Raw genomic sequence first — 15408 nt, 5'->3', positions numbered from 1 at the left:
TGTGTGGTAAGTGTGACTGTGTGTGCAGGTGTGTGTGTGTGTGCAGGTGTGAGTGTATGTGCTGGTGTGTGTGTGTGCAGGTGTGTGCAAGTGTGTGTTGTCTGTGCAGGTGTGTGTAAATGTGTGTTGTGTGTGAACGTACAATTTTATTATTACTTGAAATTTCAATTATCTAATTTTCATATGGAATTTAAATTGTGGAATTAGGAGGAATTAGAATTGTAATTCAATTCCAAATCCAAATACTTTGTGGTACCTAACATTGGATTTGGAATTAGAAGCTCCAATTCTAATTCTGCATGCCCAATCAGTGAATCCATCATGATCAATATTCAGCCTCATTCATCATTTTTTGAATTTCTTCCTTGGTTGGAGGATGCTCACTGTATGTGTGTGGTGCGTTAACTAAGATCAAAGACTCGTGCAAACGCAACATAGAGATAGATTAGGTTAAGTGTTATTGAGAGTATAATTTTTGTTCGGTAGACCTAGGACGACCGGGTTTTCAAGTTTCTTAGTACACGAGTTGGGTACTAGGTCATTATAACAAAAGTTTCTCGAGTTGGCACTCGATTTTGGTCAGTGTAGGATTTAGGGCAAAATCGGAGCTGGATACCCGATTTTTGTCAAGTTGGGCCCAAAATAAAATTTGTCATCGACTTTTAAAAATGAAATAAAAATATCCACAATTTGGGTTTTCGATATTTTCCTGGCCCATTGGAGAAGTATATTAACAGAGGGCATGAGTTTTTTATTTTTACCCTTTTCACCAAGAATCTGAAATGCATAAAAATCGAAGCACCAAACATTTTCTCCATATTTAATTGCTGTTTTTGCGGCAGCCGTCGCCTCTGATTTTCGCAGAATTGGTGTTTCTTCGCTTGCTCAGAGCTGTATAGATCGAGGTATGTACCGAATTTGTCTTTCTGCAATGCTAGGGTTAAGGGTTTTATGCTCCACTGAGTTCCAACTGTGTAGAATTCGCGTGACTGAGCTGGATTCACTGTTTCCGCATTCACAGAGTTTAATTTGGTTTGAGTTTATGCTCATTGATTCAATTTGGTATTCGGAGTCGATTGGATTTTCCCTCCCTCTCTTCCCCTGCCCAGTTGAATTTGGCATTTGGACATGTGCTTTAGCTATACTCATTCATTTGTGTGATTTTGCTTTTTCTGAGAAGCAGTTGTTGTGGAAACTGATGCAATCAGGAGGAGATGAATGCGTATTACTCCATGTTTTTAGTATGAACTGAAATCCTTCGGTACTGATTAATGAGCGATCATACTAGTTAGGGCATTTGGATTTGAAGTATACATGCCTTTTGAGGTAGCTTGCTTTATCATCTGACACTGTATATTGTCACGGTGTGGGTGAGTTGGTTTAAGCAGTAGTTTCTCCTATACATTTTTTGCTTCTGATAATTATTTCAATTTTATGTGAATATTTCAGGCAACATGATTTATCATTTTGTTTATGTTGTGATAGTTTTGCAACCTTTCTGGTTGTTTGCTTCACTTTTTCAACTGATTCTTCTTTGTTGCTTGCATTGTCGGCGGGCTTGAGGTTTTCTAAGTTGGGCTTGAGGTTTTCTAAGTTGTTTTGAGCTGTGGACCTATTTCATGTAAATCACCTGAATGTTTTATTGCCTGCAAATTTTAGAATTTATGCTCAGTGGGGGATATATGTAAGGAGAATATTATTGTTCTTCATGTTAGCAATTCTACAAGTATTATTCTTTTTTTCTTCATTGTGTGCATTAGTGTGAATATTCTGGGGATCTGTGCTATGTGACATACTCTGTATATTAATTTAGCTCAACTTACTGGCCATGATATTTTTATAGTTGCTGATTTCATTTGACTTTATCGAAATGGTTTTCCTTTTCAGGGTCTGCTATCTTAAAACTGTAAGCACTATGAAGAAGACAAAAAACCCAATGGTTTTCTTGGATGTTTCCATTGATGGGGATGCTGCCGAAAGAATTATCATTGAGGTAGTTATCCTATTGGAAACACCTTCAAGCCCTTTAGTTGGCTTAAACTTCAAATATGGTATCTAGTGATTATAATTTATGCCTTCCATTGTCTTTCTCTTACTCAATTAATTTGTAATACAGTTGTTTGCTGATGTTGTCCCTAAGACTGCTGAAAATTTCCGGGCTCTCTGTACGGGTAAGTTGAATTTCTTTTCCTCATTTCCTTTTCATAAACAAAGAACAGTAATACTGAAATATTAAAGACCCCACAAGAGGGGGAGTGAAACATTCTGAGCTCCAGCTTCTTCTTAATTTGTCATTGATGATAAATCTAAAAGCTGACTTGATTGTTCGTTGCAAGGATTGCTTTTATCTGTTATGATATTGAAATTTGCTGAGGTTTTTGGTTGAAAACTCGAAATGTTTGCGGAGTTTGTTGGAAGTGTCCATTGGTTGGCGTTGGTCGTTGGACCATCATTTCAAGAGTTCATTTGTATTTTCCTTTTGCCTGGCAGTCTTTAAAGCAATATTCATTTCCCTTTTTAGGTGAGAAAGGCATTGGAGCCTCAACGGGGAAACCTCTTCACTACAAGGGTTCCACATTTCATCGCATAATCAAAGGGTTTATGGCTCAAGTATGCAGTTCAATGCTCATAAAAAATTGTTTAAGAAAGAATATGTCAATACTGTTGCTGTTTTTGTTAACTTTCACGCGATCTGTTGTTATCTACTTATTTCTCATTAGTTCACTCCACTAGATGCCTGATAATTCCTTCATCCCTTTTTTTAAAATGGATTAATAAAACCTCTTTACATGCCCTACATCTTCCCAGGACTGATTCTCCATGGTAGGCCTAGAAAATTTTGTTGGTATCTTGCACTGTAGGCGATCTGGATATTTGATGCATCACGCCTCATCTCATTCTCAACTTCTTCTTATCATTGCTGGAGGCTGCTTAGCCGAAAGCAGTGTTTGCTTGTTTGTTGCTGTCCATGTTCATTTGAACCTCAAAAACAGTATGCCAAAGTCCAAACATATGGACTCATGTTGTGTGCATCTGCATTTCATTTTTCTGTTTTTCATTGTAAATTTGATGACAAATTTTTCTGTGGATCCATATGTGATTCTTTGACCCCTCACAGGGTTATACTTTTTTGTTTTCATTGTTGTTGATTAAAAAATATTTAAATTGAAAACAATTATGCCACCTTTCTTGCCACTGTTGGTCTGAGTAGTTTTTAATATGTAGTTGTGAAAGCTCATGCAAACAGATCTTTGTCTTAATAGTCTTTTTGCAAATAGTTAGATTTCAGACATGTATATAGAAGAGTATTATGGAAAGTCTAATCTACGTTTTGGTTTTTCCTTTTTCCACCTGAAGGGCGGTGACTTTTCAAAAGGAAATGGTACGATTTTCTTCTTCCGGATGTGGTGGTTTCAAATGATGCTGGTACACAATATAACTTGCGTCTTCATACTGACTTGTACATCATTACTTCTTGATGGTTTGCAGGAACTGGTGGGGAAAGCATTTATGGAGGGAAATATTCTGGTAAAATTTTCCCGTCTTTAGTTTCCTACACTCCCCATTGGTAATAGTTATTGCTTACATATAAATGTTATTTCTATACAGATGAAAACTTCAAGCTTGATCATACTGCAGCTGGTCTCCTCTCGATGGCTAATGGAGGTCCAAACACAAATGGATCTCAGTTTTTTATAATTTTCAAGCGACAGCCTCATCTTGATGGGTATGCCTTTCTCTGTTTTTTTAGATTACCTGCCCAATTTTGTAAGTTGTTAAACTTTACCATGTAAGTTGGTTATGATTATTTTCTCAATTCCTCCCTCAAATTTCATTTTATGGTGACAGAAAACATGTTGTTTTTGGAAATGTTGTGAGTGGAATGGATGTTGTTAAGAAAATGGAACAGCTTGGAACAGCTGATGGGAGGCCAGATGGAACTGTTAAGATCATAGATTGTGGTGAGATGTCTGATGCAAAGACGCAAAATTTAGTTGTAGCTGATAAAGGTATTGAGCTTGTCAGAAAATTGTTTCTGCATATATTTCTATTTGAATTTTAACATATATTTTGTTTAAAAATAATATTATCTTGTTTTTGTGTTATGATTCAGTAAAGAAGAAAAAATCAGTAAACGAAGATGCATCTAATGACGATTCTGACAGCCATGCCAAACGGAAACAGAAAGTATATGTGAAGGATAAAAGGAGAAAGAGGAGCTACTCATCTGATAGCTCTGCCTCTGATTCATATTCATCTGGCTCTGATTCATATTCAGACTCCGAATCGGATGCTTCTTCAGAGTCAGATTCTTCAACTTCATCCAGAGATGGACGGCGTAGGAAGAAGAGGAAGTTGGCTAAGAAGGGAAATCGTAAACATGGGAAAAAAGGGGGGGCTGGAGAAAGGAAGAAGAGAAGAGGTCATAGTCATAGATCAAAGAGAAAATTGAGAAGGTCTGTCTTTATGTATTGTGATTATATTTCTTTCTAATAGATGCCATGGGAATATCTGTTTCCTTTATCATAATTGTGAAGCAAGTTTTTGTCTCTCTCAGTATTCAATTTTCTATGGAAGATATGTTAACGTTTCTTGCTTATGTGCTTTATGTTAGGGATAAAGAAGAATAATCTTACCAGTGCACAAATTTTAGAAACAAATTAATGTTATAACTGCCGGATAAATGTTTTGCTGTGATGTAGTGCTGCAACCCTGTCTTCCAATACTTTTTTTGGAAAAATTAAAAACATGTTTGGCATCGGCTGTTTAGGTACTCGGGAAGCTCTAGTGATACAGAGAGTAGTGGAAGTGGTTCTGCTACCAGCAGTTCTGATGACGAAAGTCCACGTAGGGGTAGATCACGGAAAAACAACAGGAAAAGTGAACAAGAGAAGAAGCCGATCCGCATTCGTGGTATCTGTACAGTTCTTAGACTCTCTGCATTTGAATAAGCATAATCATTTGTATCTTGCCATTTTGTTTTTCCTTTAGCCGAGTATCTGATATGTGTATCTAATGTGACTGACCAATGTGAAGGGAATGAGAGAAAACCACCAAGTCCTAGCTTAGGATCTGTAGATGAGCAAAAAGGTGATGACAGGAAACACACTAGGGGTGACTCCTCTCACAAAGAGGGTGAACTTCCTCAAAAGAATGGTAGCCGCATGAATAATGGCCAAGGGCATATCAAGAACATTGAAACTTCCGCCAGAGGACATCAAGCTTATTCAAGCAGATCCAGGTTATTTGAAGGGTTTGCTTCATGCTATTTACCTGCCTTTAACCCTTGCAATGTGGACCGCACCATCTGTACTCCTTGTTTGTGTCGTTGAGATCAATTGGGATTGGTTGATACTCTGCTTTCTCCAATAGTTGTAAGGTTGGTAGTTAACTTGCTTTTACACATTGTGTTACTTCTTTTGACTAGCAGGAGTAGGTCTCCAAGTTCTGGTGGAAGGCCCAGTCCTCGCAGCAGTCCAATTAAGACTCCCACACTTGAAGAGAGCAGTAAAGTTCCTAGAGAGAAAAATCATTCTCAGAGTCCAGTCAGGAGTCCTTCTGACAAAGGTATTCAGCCTCCTGCTTCTACTCATGGTCGGGATTTGTCACGGAGCCGCTCTCCAGGTGGAACTCCAAAGCGTGTAAGAAAAGGCCGAGGCTTTACTGAGAGATATGCATTTGTTAGAAAATACCGTACACCTTCTCCAGAACGTTCACCTGATAGATCTTATCATTACGGAGGAAGAAATTTTCAAAGGAATCATGAAAGGTGATTTCTGATGGCTTTAAAAGTATGCATGTTGTATTATGAATTATTTAGTTGGCATATGCATTTAATCAGAAGTTGTCAGTTGATCTGGATAATGCATGTTTTTTTTCACCGAGAAACTATGTTCTCATTTTAACTTTCTACTATAAACAATTGTTGCAGAAATTTGGTCATAATCTTATGTCATGATGTCCAGTATTTTTGTTGAATGTATTAACATGCTATTGTTTACGACCAAGTCAGTAAATTATATAGGTTTTGCGCGAGTGCCCTGAGAAGAGTTGTGACTGGGTTGTGTGTTGCAATCTTTGTTTCAGGTATCCAAGCTACAGAGGCAGGTATGAACGCTCACCCCAAAGACATCACCGTAGTCCACCTAGAAGAGGAAGAAGCCCGCCCAGGTCTATATTTCCCTAGTATCCTTTCCCTTAATCTCCTCATATATCCTGCTCACGTATGCACTTTAATGCCAGCACGGCATTGCAGATTTCATTTACAAATTATGCTCTGTGAGACTCGTATATCTGTTAGAAACACAAATATGGGCCGTTTGCCTGCAGCGTGCCAGAATATATATGGGTTTTCCTTGTTTCAGTTTACAGAGCCCTCTACTGTTCACATATTTGTCTTATAGTTTGTTATTGGAATTAGATACGAACGCAAGAGGAATCGGAGCAGGTCTCCATCTCGAAGCCCTGGAGCCTACCGTGGTCGTGGGAGGCGATATAGCAGAAGTCCTGTGCGCAGCCCAAGCCCTTCAGATAGGCGCCCACTGATTAGTGACAGACTGAAATCACGTCTCGGTCCTCAGAAGAGTGACGACTCCCCTCGAGGAAGGTCAGTGTCACGCTCCAGGAGCCGCAGCCCCCGTAGATCAAGATCACCTTTGAGAAAGCATCCACGCAAAGTTTCGCCTGGAAGCTCTCCATCGAGCCCTTCTGGTGGGCATCAACGTGGACTAGTATCATACGGAGACTTGAGTCCAGACAATGGGGTAAGTTAGTTATTTTGGTGCTTATTATAGATATGGAACATGAAATCGTGGATCATTCTTCTTTGTTGTAATATCAGTCTATAGTTAATTATGGCTCTATGCCTCTTCTAAATCTTGAATGTTTTTTTGACTGAGTTGAGAACTCTACTGATTTGGATATTAACTATGTTTATGGGATTTTTAAGTGCATTTTTGGTGTTTCATTTCTGCTCCACAATTAAATTCTGGTTTCTATACATTTTTTTTCTTCAATTTAATATCCGGTGCTTTAATTTACCTTATCAGGGCTCACAAATTTAATTATAGATATTTTATTCAGGATAAAATTGATTATAGCTTTGATCATATCTTAATTAGTGTATAATTAGTTAGGATTTATAAAAGTTGGTAGGACATGGTAAAAGATATAGTAGAATTGAAAATTTTAAGCCTCAACTAATAAGTACTTATCTGCTATTTTCATAATATCATACTAGGAGTATATATTTTAGTTCTGATTACTCTATATCACAATAACTTTTGTGATTTTTAGGTACAATTTATGTGTTCAGAAGTAGAATGTTTGCAAGTGCCACTAAGATTTATGGAACTTGAAGACATGAGATTGAATCTAAAAGTGGAAAAAAAATAGATTTAAGAAAATGCATGCTCCAATTTTCATGACTTAAGTTCAATTATCAACTAAATTTAAACAGAAAATGCACAACACAAAGGGAATGCAGAACGATATTTTCTACAAACAGATTTTCTACACAAAAAGCACCAAAATGTGGATTGCCTGCCTGGTTTCAACCATTATTAAGTTCACCAGTCTTGGTTGATTATCCAAATACTGGAGGGGAACTTTCATGGTTTGAACAACTAAGTTTTCAGTGATCTTGTTTGGTACATTAACTCGAAAACTACAAGGGAACCCGCCTATCGATCTGCAGGATGAGAATTTTTAATTTTTTTGGGAACTGCCATTTGAGTTGAGGAGGAATACAGTAAAGGTCCAACAGCGGGAACGAACAGATTGCTTTTAGCATCAGCCTCCTATATGGGCTGCCCTTTCGGGACGATTTGGTCCTTGAGCCACATGTAAATCGGAACCAACACGTAGTAGGCTCCTGCAATGGCACCGAGAATCAACCGGGCCAGAAACACCAATGGATTCACAGGTTTTGATACATCCTCAGCCTTAGGACCAAGCTGCAAAGCAAAGATCTCAAGAGTTTGATGCCATTCCCAAAAATAAAAAGGAAAAATGTTAAAGGAAGACAATAAGTCATAAGTAGATATCTATGAATTAACTACCAAGCTGTAAAGCCCGAGTTCAACAAGTAACATAGTTTCCATTATGTTGTATGTACTCGGTAATGAGTTATGTTCAAACGCACCAGCAACAGAAAAACTAACACTTCAGAGAAAATCTTAGTTAAGGGACCAAAATTCATCCCTATACTTTTCATGTTGAAGAGATATCCTTATCAATTTCATCAAGAATTTGACTCAACAGAGTTGAGAAATGCAAAAAACAAAGTTGGATTCTGGCATGAGGTAAAGAGAGCATATCAGTTGGTGCTTGGGAAACCAATACGAAGATTACCTGCAGAGGTGAGTCCCCGGAGCTGGCTTTCACACCTGAGACAGAACATCCCATGATGAGCCCATGTCTGCGAACCCCACGATACCATTTTGGGCCAATCCTCTTAAGTTGGACATTCTTGAACCCTGCCTTTTCAAACCACTCTATGTACTCTTCCTCCTTTGGGAAGAGCATCCACGCATCTGCAAAGAAGCGCGACAACCAGAAGGTTGGATACACGGGACCAATCAAGCACGCCTTTCCCCCAAGTCTCAAAACCCTGTATGCTTCCCTGATTCCACGCTGTGGGTCTGGCCAGTACTCAATACTGAAACAACAAAGAACCATCCAACATTAATAGGATACCCAAAAAGATATCTCTAAACAGAATCAATCAATACCTTATCGGCTTATCCCTGTCAATCTCTCAACAGTTTGGCATCTATCCTAAGTTCCTAACACCCTTCCCACCTTTCACTAGTAAACACTACCACGAGATAACTAATGGTTCGAGTTTAACTCCAAGTCCTCACTAGATAATATAATCCTGTAAACATCAAAATAATCACAAACAAGTTGGCAATTACGGCCATCAAGAGCTGAGGTCCATAAACCTTAGCAAAAACTTGTGCATTCGGATGTACAGCGCGCATCCACCCTAATAAGGTCCAATTAGAGTTTATTCATCTCCAATTAGGATTTAATTAGAGCGGATTCCCCAAGGTGTGCCCCTAATCCTTTCAAGTTTCAAGTACTAGTTGAGATACAATCATAAACCTCAGGAAAAACCTGTGCATCCACCCACATCAAATCCAATTAGGGTTTTTTTTAATCTCAATTAGGATTTAATTAGAGCGGATTCTCCAAGGTGTGCCTCTAAACCTTTCAAGTACTAATTGAGATACAAAATCGTCAAAATTATCAAGCAAGCAAGAGAAAACACACAACACCATACTACAAACACACATATACCTCCCAGCAGAGACGTATCGATCGACGGAGTCGGTGGGGAAGGGGAGGTCCTCAGCATCCCCCTCAATAATCGTGCACTCCTTGAGCGGCTCCTTCTGCCTCGCCTTCGCCAGCTGGTGCGGCGACTGATCGAGAATCGTAACGTTCTTCGCATCCACATGCTTGGCAATCCCCAGCGTGGTGAACCCCGTCCCTCCGCCGACGTCCACCACCGTCAAATCGCGGTGGTTCAGGTCGGCAGGCTCCAGCGCGTCGTCACGCATATCCTCCGTCCAATGGCCAGGGTTTATGACGTGGTCGTACACGATGGAGAGGAATCGGTAGAACCAGAACGCCTCCTTCTTGTGCTGGATGAACCGCGGCTGCGACGCCGGCCGTGGAGCCGGAGCAGAGATGCTGCATTTCGGAGTCCTTGCAGTTCGAATTGAGATGCTGCTGCGGGAGATTGGGGGTAAGCGGAAACGTGAGGTGTGGAGACCTAATCGGTTGGGGTTTGGGGCCATTGCGCGGAGGAGAGTGAGATTTTCGGCGCCGTTGAGCATTGCGGAAGCCATTGGAGCGGCGAATTGAGGAATCGCGAGGATTCAGCTATGGAGATTTGGTTTAGCTGATTGTGGAAATGAAGAGAAAATGGGCGTGAATGTTGAGAAGAAGAGACTACTTCTATGGAAGTCTGCAACCAAAGGCTGTGACTGTGACTGTGACTGTGACTGGTTGTGGAAGTGATATTGCAGCCACAATATTATTCATTTCATTAATATTTATTCGATTAATACGTACATTATATTTGTATAAAACTTTTGAGAAGCTTAGCTTTTTAAAGGTAAATTACCAGATAAATTACTACTGCAAAAATCGATCAAATTTTAGCTGAGTTTCACTTGTGGATTATAAATCATTGAAATCATCCATCTTCTTTTCGGTGATATAGGGTGACAATCAATTTTAAATATATTATCCATCGTATAATTATATTACTGCTATATGTTGTCACGGCAAATAATCCAATGAAGAGAATTATCATTCCTAATCGTCTTTCTTTTCGAGCAACTCTGTAATTAAGTTGTTTTTTTCATTTTTTTTCACGCATGTTTTATTAGATCTTCACTCTAACATTTAACATTAATTTCTCAAATATCGTGCAAAAAAAATGTCTTGACTATATTAAAATGAAGGAAGTATTTAACTTGACTATCACATCATTGCCGTGTATGATTTCTCACTACAAAATTGTCATAGTACTATTTGTATGATAACCCAATCCATTGAATGTATATGAATCGATTTTTTTGAATTATATGCTACTCTGTTTATTAATTAACCACTTAAATTCTCAATTTATTAATTAAAGAGAAACATTTCTCAAACGAAAAGATATCTCAAAATAGTACTGTCATTATAAAAAGGAAAAGAAATGTAGTTGGTGTAGTAAGTTCGGAAAAATCAAATTACCAGAAATTAATTTTAGACTTCAATAATCAATACAGTTTGATTCAATTTTTTTGGATCGACTTTCCTTACTTGCAAAACCATGTTAACTCTGTTTATTAGTTACAGTAATTATTAGTAGAGTAGAGATTTAGAGACATAATGTCTCTATGCCATAATACCCTTATGTACATTTTGACATAACACATTTTATACTATGACTAATTTACCCTAATGGTATTTTAACATCAAATCAATTATCCTTGTCCAAATTCCTACTATTCTACGCATGATTATGAGTTTATGACTCATCAAATTAGGAAATTTAATTAAGTATCCTCAAAATGTCACAAGTTTTGTAAGTGATTGAAATTAATTTTAGTTATTTTTTTAATACTAGCGATGTTTATAGAATATTTATTTAAGGACATAATTTGCGATATATATTGAGTTCTTTTTTTATAACACTAGCTAAAAATCTTCCACACTTTGATAATTGGTTGCATATTTGATGTGATTAGCGATATCTCCAAGAGGAAATTATATGAGTATTAATGACTTAATATTTTTCTCATTTAAAATTAAAAACTTATGCAGTTAAAATTTTCTCATTTTCTTTATAAAAATTAGACCTCATTAACTCAATCCACCATATGCAACAAATTAATAAAGTAGTATATTTGAAAGTACTCTACTACTAATTTATTTCATGATAGGGTGAATGCTTTAGAAAAAAAGTACTACTAAGCATTAACTATACAGATTTAAAATATTAAATGAATGAGTTAAAAATATGTAATTAACTAATTTTTTTTATTGAGGTTCGACTTACGTTCTTAAAAAGATATTAAAGTTTGAAAATTTGGAAACTAAAATAAAATATTGAAATTCTTATAATGAAAATCATAAACTCAATTAGTATTATGAAATTCTTATTAAGAATTTTAAAGAAATTAAAATTTTTGAATGTAAAAAAATTAATATTATGAAAATTTTAAAATCAAAACCACAAACTCAACAAGTATTAATATATAGAATCAATGAAATTACACTATTTTAAAACTTTAAATATGTGTCTTTAAATAAATGAATAGAAATATGAGATAAAAAACTATTTTAAAACTTTAAATATGTGTCTTTAAATAAATGAATAGAAATATGAGATAAAAAAAAGATTGTCAATCATAAATATAAAGGTTGTATGTAAAGAAAATAATTGAATACGCATAATTAGAGCAATGTCCTTAATTAAGTATATTAATGAACAATTTAATGTTTTTATATGCACAAGGGTAGTATGGTATATGCACAAAACATTTATTTAAAAAAAATTATAAAACAATCTAAAATGACTACTTTAACCTCATTATGTCTTAGACATTATGTCTCCAAAACATTTTTCTTATTGAGTATATCACCTAATTGATTAATTATTGCAAATATATTGTCCCTTTTCGCACATTCAATTAGTTGGATACAAAATCAAAATCATTAGTTCCATCCTAATAAAAATCCATTTCTTAAAGTGAAAGATTAGTTCTACCGATTATGTTACAAAATCTACCAACAATGCTCAACAAATAGCTCCAAAAACGATCATATTTATCCTAGAAAGAATATGTAAATAAATAAAAGAGAAATAAACGTTAATTGAATAATTATAAATACGTACATCCCATCTAATTAATATTGTGGTTTGAAACACTCACCAGGAAATAATCCCTTGTATCGATCATAATCTTCGCAATAATCATAGATCAAAGATTTATATCTGATCAGCTCCATTTGGCTCTGACCATCAAGGCCGAGCTCGGAGGTTGCACTCGCCGCAGCAGCTGCTGTACATTGCCCGACGCTCGTGCTTCCTTCAAACTTGCAAGCCCGAGCACGAAATTTGCGCAACTTGGCAACGAAGGGTGCTTTGCTCCAGTTGATCCTGTCCAGGCCGCCTCTTGTCGCCCAGCTATCCGCATTCCAAATGCTTGAGTACACCCTCATCGGCTGGTCCAGGTCCGGGTACGGGATTCCTTCGTGTAGATAGTTTCTGTATACTCTAATCGGAATATTATCCACGAACCACCTGATTGAATAGTCAAATTTCCACATTATACATATATATAGAGATGTGACTATAATCTTTTACATTTGTTAAATTTTAATATTTCTAGGCAATCCAATTGATTGATGGGAACTTTGGCATAACAATTCGCAATGGTCTCTTGCGAAAATATAAGAAGCAGTAGATCGATAAGGATTCAAACTCGTGAGCTTACACGATGCGAGAGGGAGACCAATGGATGGTGTAGTTGTGGTAGTCTTCAGAGGGGTCGAACCACGGGTAAAACTGCACTTCTCTGCCGGCGGCTCCTTGCGTGTAGATGTTGGTGTGTATAATGGTGGGTTGTCCCGTTACATTTCCTAGAAACTCAAAGTCGACTTCGTTGTGCTTCGCCCCTAGAGAAGATAGCTGCAAAACCAACAAAATATGTGTAACATTTCATCAAATTATTTATGTTTCTCCACATCTATGTGATACAATCGATATGCTTAGAGCCTAAAAAATGGTAATCATCAAAGTAGCAACATAGAATCAAAATAACAACTAGTAGATGCAAACTACTGTCGATTAACATATTTATGAATATAATTTTGTGATTGTATGATGATCGCATAGATACCATTCAAAATTAAGGATAATTTATGAATATTTGGGATACTTACATAGAATGAAGTAACAGTACCAGCAGAGTCTCCAGGAACGAGCTTGATCTGCATCTCAACCGTTCCAAACAAAAATTGATCCTTCGATTGGATTCCAGAACCTTCATAAAAACCATACACAATTTAATCAACAGATTTTTGTGCAACGGAAGCCAGATTATTCCCAAACAGATCGATGCATGTGTGTGTGACAGTGTGAGAGAGAAAGATATGGAGCTTTTTTTGTAGAAGTTCTCACCTCCAATGAATTTTCCCCAATCAATCGGTTAAAATGTACTATGTGTGTGTGTGTGCGTGAGAGAGAGAGAGAGAGCGAGCTTTGTTGCAGAACTACTTACTTTTACAGTTATGTATTCTACTAATCTAATTTCAATTTACAGGATAGTTCCTCAACAGATCGGTGCGGTGTGTGTTGTGTGTGTGAAAAAGAGATGAAGCTTCGTTGCAGAAGTTCTCATCTCCGATTCAAATTGCATGATTTTTCCCCAATCAATCGGTAAAAATATCTGTGATATGATCTAAAGATCGAATTGCTCAACAGATCGGTGTGTGTGTGAGAGAGAGAGAGAGAACCGGAGACAGGATCGAGGAGGAGCGTAACATCATCTCTACCGGCGGGCTGAAGAAATCCAGAGCGTTGAGTGCCCCAGCTCAAATGCATGCTCTTCAACATGCTTTTTCCTTCAATCACATTTGAATTCAACGCAGCAGCTATCACAATCGCCATTGCTATCGCAAACTCAAAACCCGCCATTTCTCCAAACTCCACCGATCTTCACCCTAATCTCTCTCTTTCTATATATATATATATTACTCCATATATGTATATATTTGAATAAACACCTCAACTTTATGATTTAATTTAGCACAATTGATGCAGCAGAAACCGCTTTGCAGAGACAAAATGAAGACTAGTTAGAACTGTCTCAATCTCAATCATACAGATTATTTTACTATCTCTAAAGTAATGAATGAATATTAAATTATTAGTAGTATAATGATCATAGTGAGTGGTGATCATTAACAGATAAATTAAACTAAATTATATCAAAGGCATCGGGTTTACCAAATTATTTATAAAAGCACAAACCAATTATTTTGATCTGGACTTTGCTTTATTACGACTTTGAAATTTGAAACAAATTATATGCAAGAGTTTTCTTTCGGCGTACATAATGAAAAGTGGCAACTTTTATAATAAAAAATAAGCTATTCCCTTTTTTCATTAGATAAAAAAAATTTTATGATTCAAAATATTTATAATAAAAAGACCCAACAAATATCACACCATTCGTTTAGGCGCAATCCACTCTTCTTTGATTTCCAGGTTGGACAAATGACAATTGAATTAGTTCATATTATGGTTAGTTAACGCCAATAATTTATTTGAATTTGTAATGTTTATAAGATCCTTTAAAAAATGTGAATTTTAATATGTTATGCAATTACCAAATTGGAGATGAGCTAAATTGCCGATTGAAACAAAAAATAAAATATTACTACTAGTATATTATTAACAATAACTTTATAATTATACTGATTTTAAATTTGTCTTTAATGGGCTTAATTTGAACTAAAACAGCAAATATCGAATATTAGGCATGCTTTAACCGAACCAAAACGTAAATCATATGAATCTATCTATATGTAGCTATATAAAAGATGAGTTTTGGCCTTAATTTTAATAGTTTATAAGTTTTGGGTATGAATTTGAATATCTATGAATTCAAATATTGAATACTTAATACTCCTTCCGTACATAAATATATGTGCATTCCATTTCTTTATACATCAACTTATTTATAACATATATCATAATTAAACACTACTAATGATATGGGCCTCACTGTTCACAAACATTACTTTAACTATTTTTCTTCTCTTGTATTTTACTTTATCAATTTTGTCTTAATTCCAATGTCATATCAATTGCTCATATTTTTATGGAACGAAGAG

At 36.4% G+C, this 15408-nt stretch overlaps 3 protein-coding genes across 6 annotated transcripts; 1 reads left to right on the top strand and 2 right to left on the bottom strand.

Annotated features, from left to right (window-relative positions):
- Positions 1-752: 752 nt before the first annotated feature.
- On the top strand, positions 753-6967 carry LOC121755538 (peptidyl-prolyl cis-trans isomerase CYP63-like). Of its 4 annotated transcripts, XM_042150855.1 has the most exons (15): positions 763-905; positions 1184-1241; positions 1888-1993; positions 2117-2171; positions 2522-2610; positions 3358-3382; positions 3490-3528; positions 3610-3727; positions 3850-4010; positions 4115-4457; positions 4772-4914; positions 5038-5242; positions 5429-5770; positions 6088-6171; positions 6422-6967. In XM_042150855.1, the coding sequence occupies exons 3-15, from the start codon at positions 1916-1918 to the stop codon at positions 6771-6773; spliced, it is 2034 nt and encodes a 677-aa protein (XP_042006789.1). In that variant the 5' UTR covers positions 763-905; positions 1184-1241; positions 1888-1915; the 3' UTR covers positions 6774-6967. The 4 variants fall into 4 exon arrangements, with proteins under 4 accessions (XP_042006801.1, XP_042006781.1, XP_042006789.1 ...); XM_042150867.1 differs by lacking the exon at positions 1184-1241 and having other exon boundaries at positions 753-905; positions 5432-5770; XM_042150847.1 differs by lacking the exon at positions 1184-1241 and having other exon boundaries at positions 753-905.
- A 514-nt stretch (positions 6968-7481) lies between these two features.
- Positions 7482-10031, bottom strand: LOC121802014 (2-methyl-6-phytyl-1,4-hydroquinone methyltransferase, chloroplastic-like). The gene is made up of 3 exons (XM_042201541.1): positions 9304-10031; positions 8353-8659; positions 7482-7955 (listed from the first exon to the last, which is right to left on the bottom strand). Exons 1-3 carry the CDS (start codon positions 9855-9857, stop codon positions 7800-7802), a joined length of 1017 nt encoding a protein of 338 aa, XP_042057475.1. The 5' UTR covers positions 9858-10031; the 3' UTR covers positions 7482-7799.
- A 2325-nt stretch (positions 10032-12356) lies between these two features.
- On the bottom strand, positions 12357-14450 carry LOC121802008 (probable xyloglucan endotransglucosylase/hydrolase protein 26). The gene is made up of 4 exons (XM_042201528.1): positions 14026-14450; positions 13453-13553; positions 13005-13198; positions 12357-12811 (listed from the first exon to the last, which is right to left on the bottom strand). The coding sequence occupies exons 1-4, from the start codon at positions 14204-14206 to the stop codon at positions 12415-12417; spliced, it is 873 nt and encodes a 290-aa protein (XP_042057462.1). The 5' UTR covers positions 14207-14450; the 3' UTR covers positions 12357-12414.
- Positions 14451-15408: the final 958 nt, after the last annotated feature.

This window comes from Salvia splendens, chromosome 1, assembly GCF_004379255.2.
Source record: "Salvia splendens isolate huo1 chromosome 1, SspV2, whole genome shotgun sequence".
NCBI lineage: Eukaryota > Viridiplantae > Streptophyta > Magnoliopsida > Lamiales > Lamiaceae > Salvia > Salvia splendens.
This window is presented reverse-complemented; position numbering and strand designations above follow the sequence as displayed.

Excerpts from the sequence above, each read along its gene's own strand:
- LOC121755538 (XM_042150847.1), top strand. The coding sequence starts at position 1,916 with ATGAAGAAGACAAAAAACCCAATGGTTTTCTTGGATGTTTCCATTGAT. Across the intron at positions 3,383-3,489 it reads TGACTTTTCAAAAGGAAATG|GAACTGGTGGGGAAAGCATT; the intron begins GTACGATTTTCT and ends GATGGTTTGCAG. Across the intron at positions 3,529-3,609 it reads TTATGGAGGGAAATATTCTG|ATGAAAACTTCAAGCTTGAT; the intron begins GTAAAATTTTCC and ends ATTTCTATACAG.
- LOC121802014 (XM_042201541.1), bottom strand. The coding sequence starts at position 9,857 with ATGGCTTCCGCAATGCTCAACGGCGCCGAAAATCTCACTCTCCTCCGC. Across the intron at positions 8,660-9,303 it reads CGATACGTCTCTGCTGGGAG|TATTGAGTACTGGCCAGACC; the intron begins GTATATGTGTGT and ends TTGTTGTTTCAG. Across the intron at positions 7,956-8,352 it reads CCGGGGACTCACCTCTGCAG|CTTGGTCCTAAGGCTGAGGA; the intron begins GTAATCTTCGTA and ends TTTGCTTTGCAG.
- LOC121802008 (XM_042201528.1), bottom strand. The coding sequence starts at position 14,206 with ATGGCGGGTTTTGAGTTTGCGATAGCAATGGCGATTGTGATAGCTGCT. Across the intron at positions 13,199-13,452 it reads GTACTGTTACTTCATTCTAT|CTATCTTCTCTAGGGGCGAA; the intron begins GTAAGTATCCCA and ends TTGGTTTTGCAG. Across the intron at positions 12,812-13,004 it reads TGGTCTCCCTCTCGCATCGT|GTGGTTCGTGGATAATATTC; the intron begins GTAAGCTCACGA and ends CTATTCAATCAG.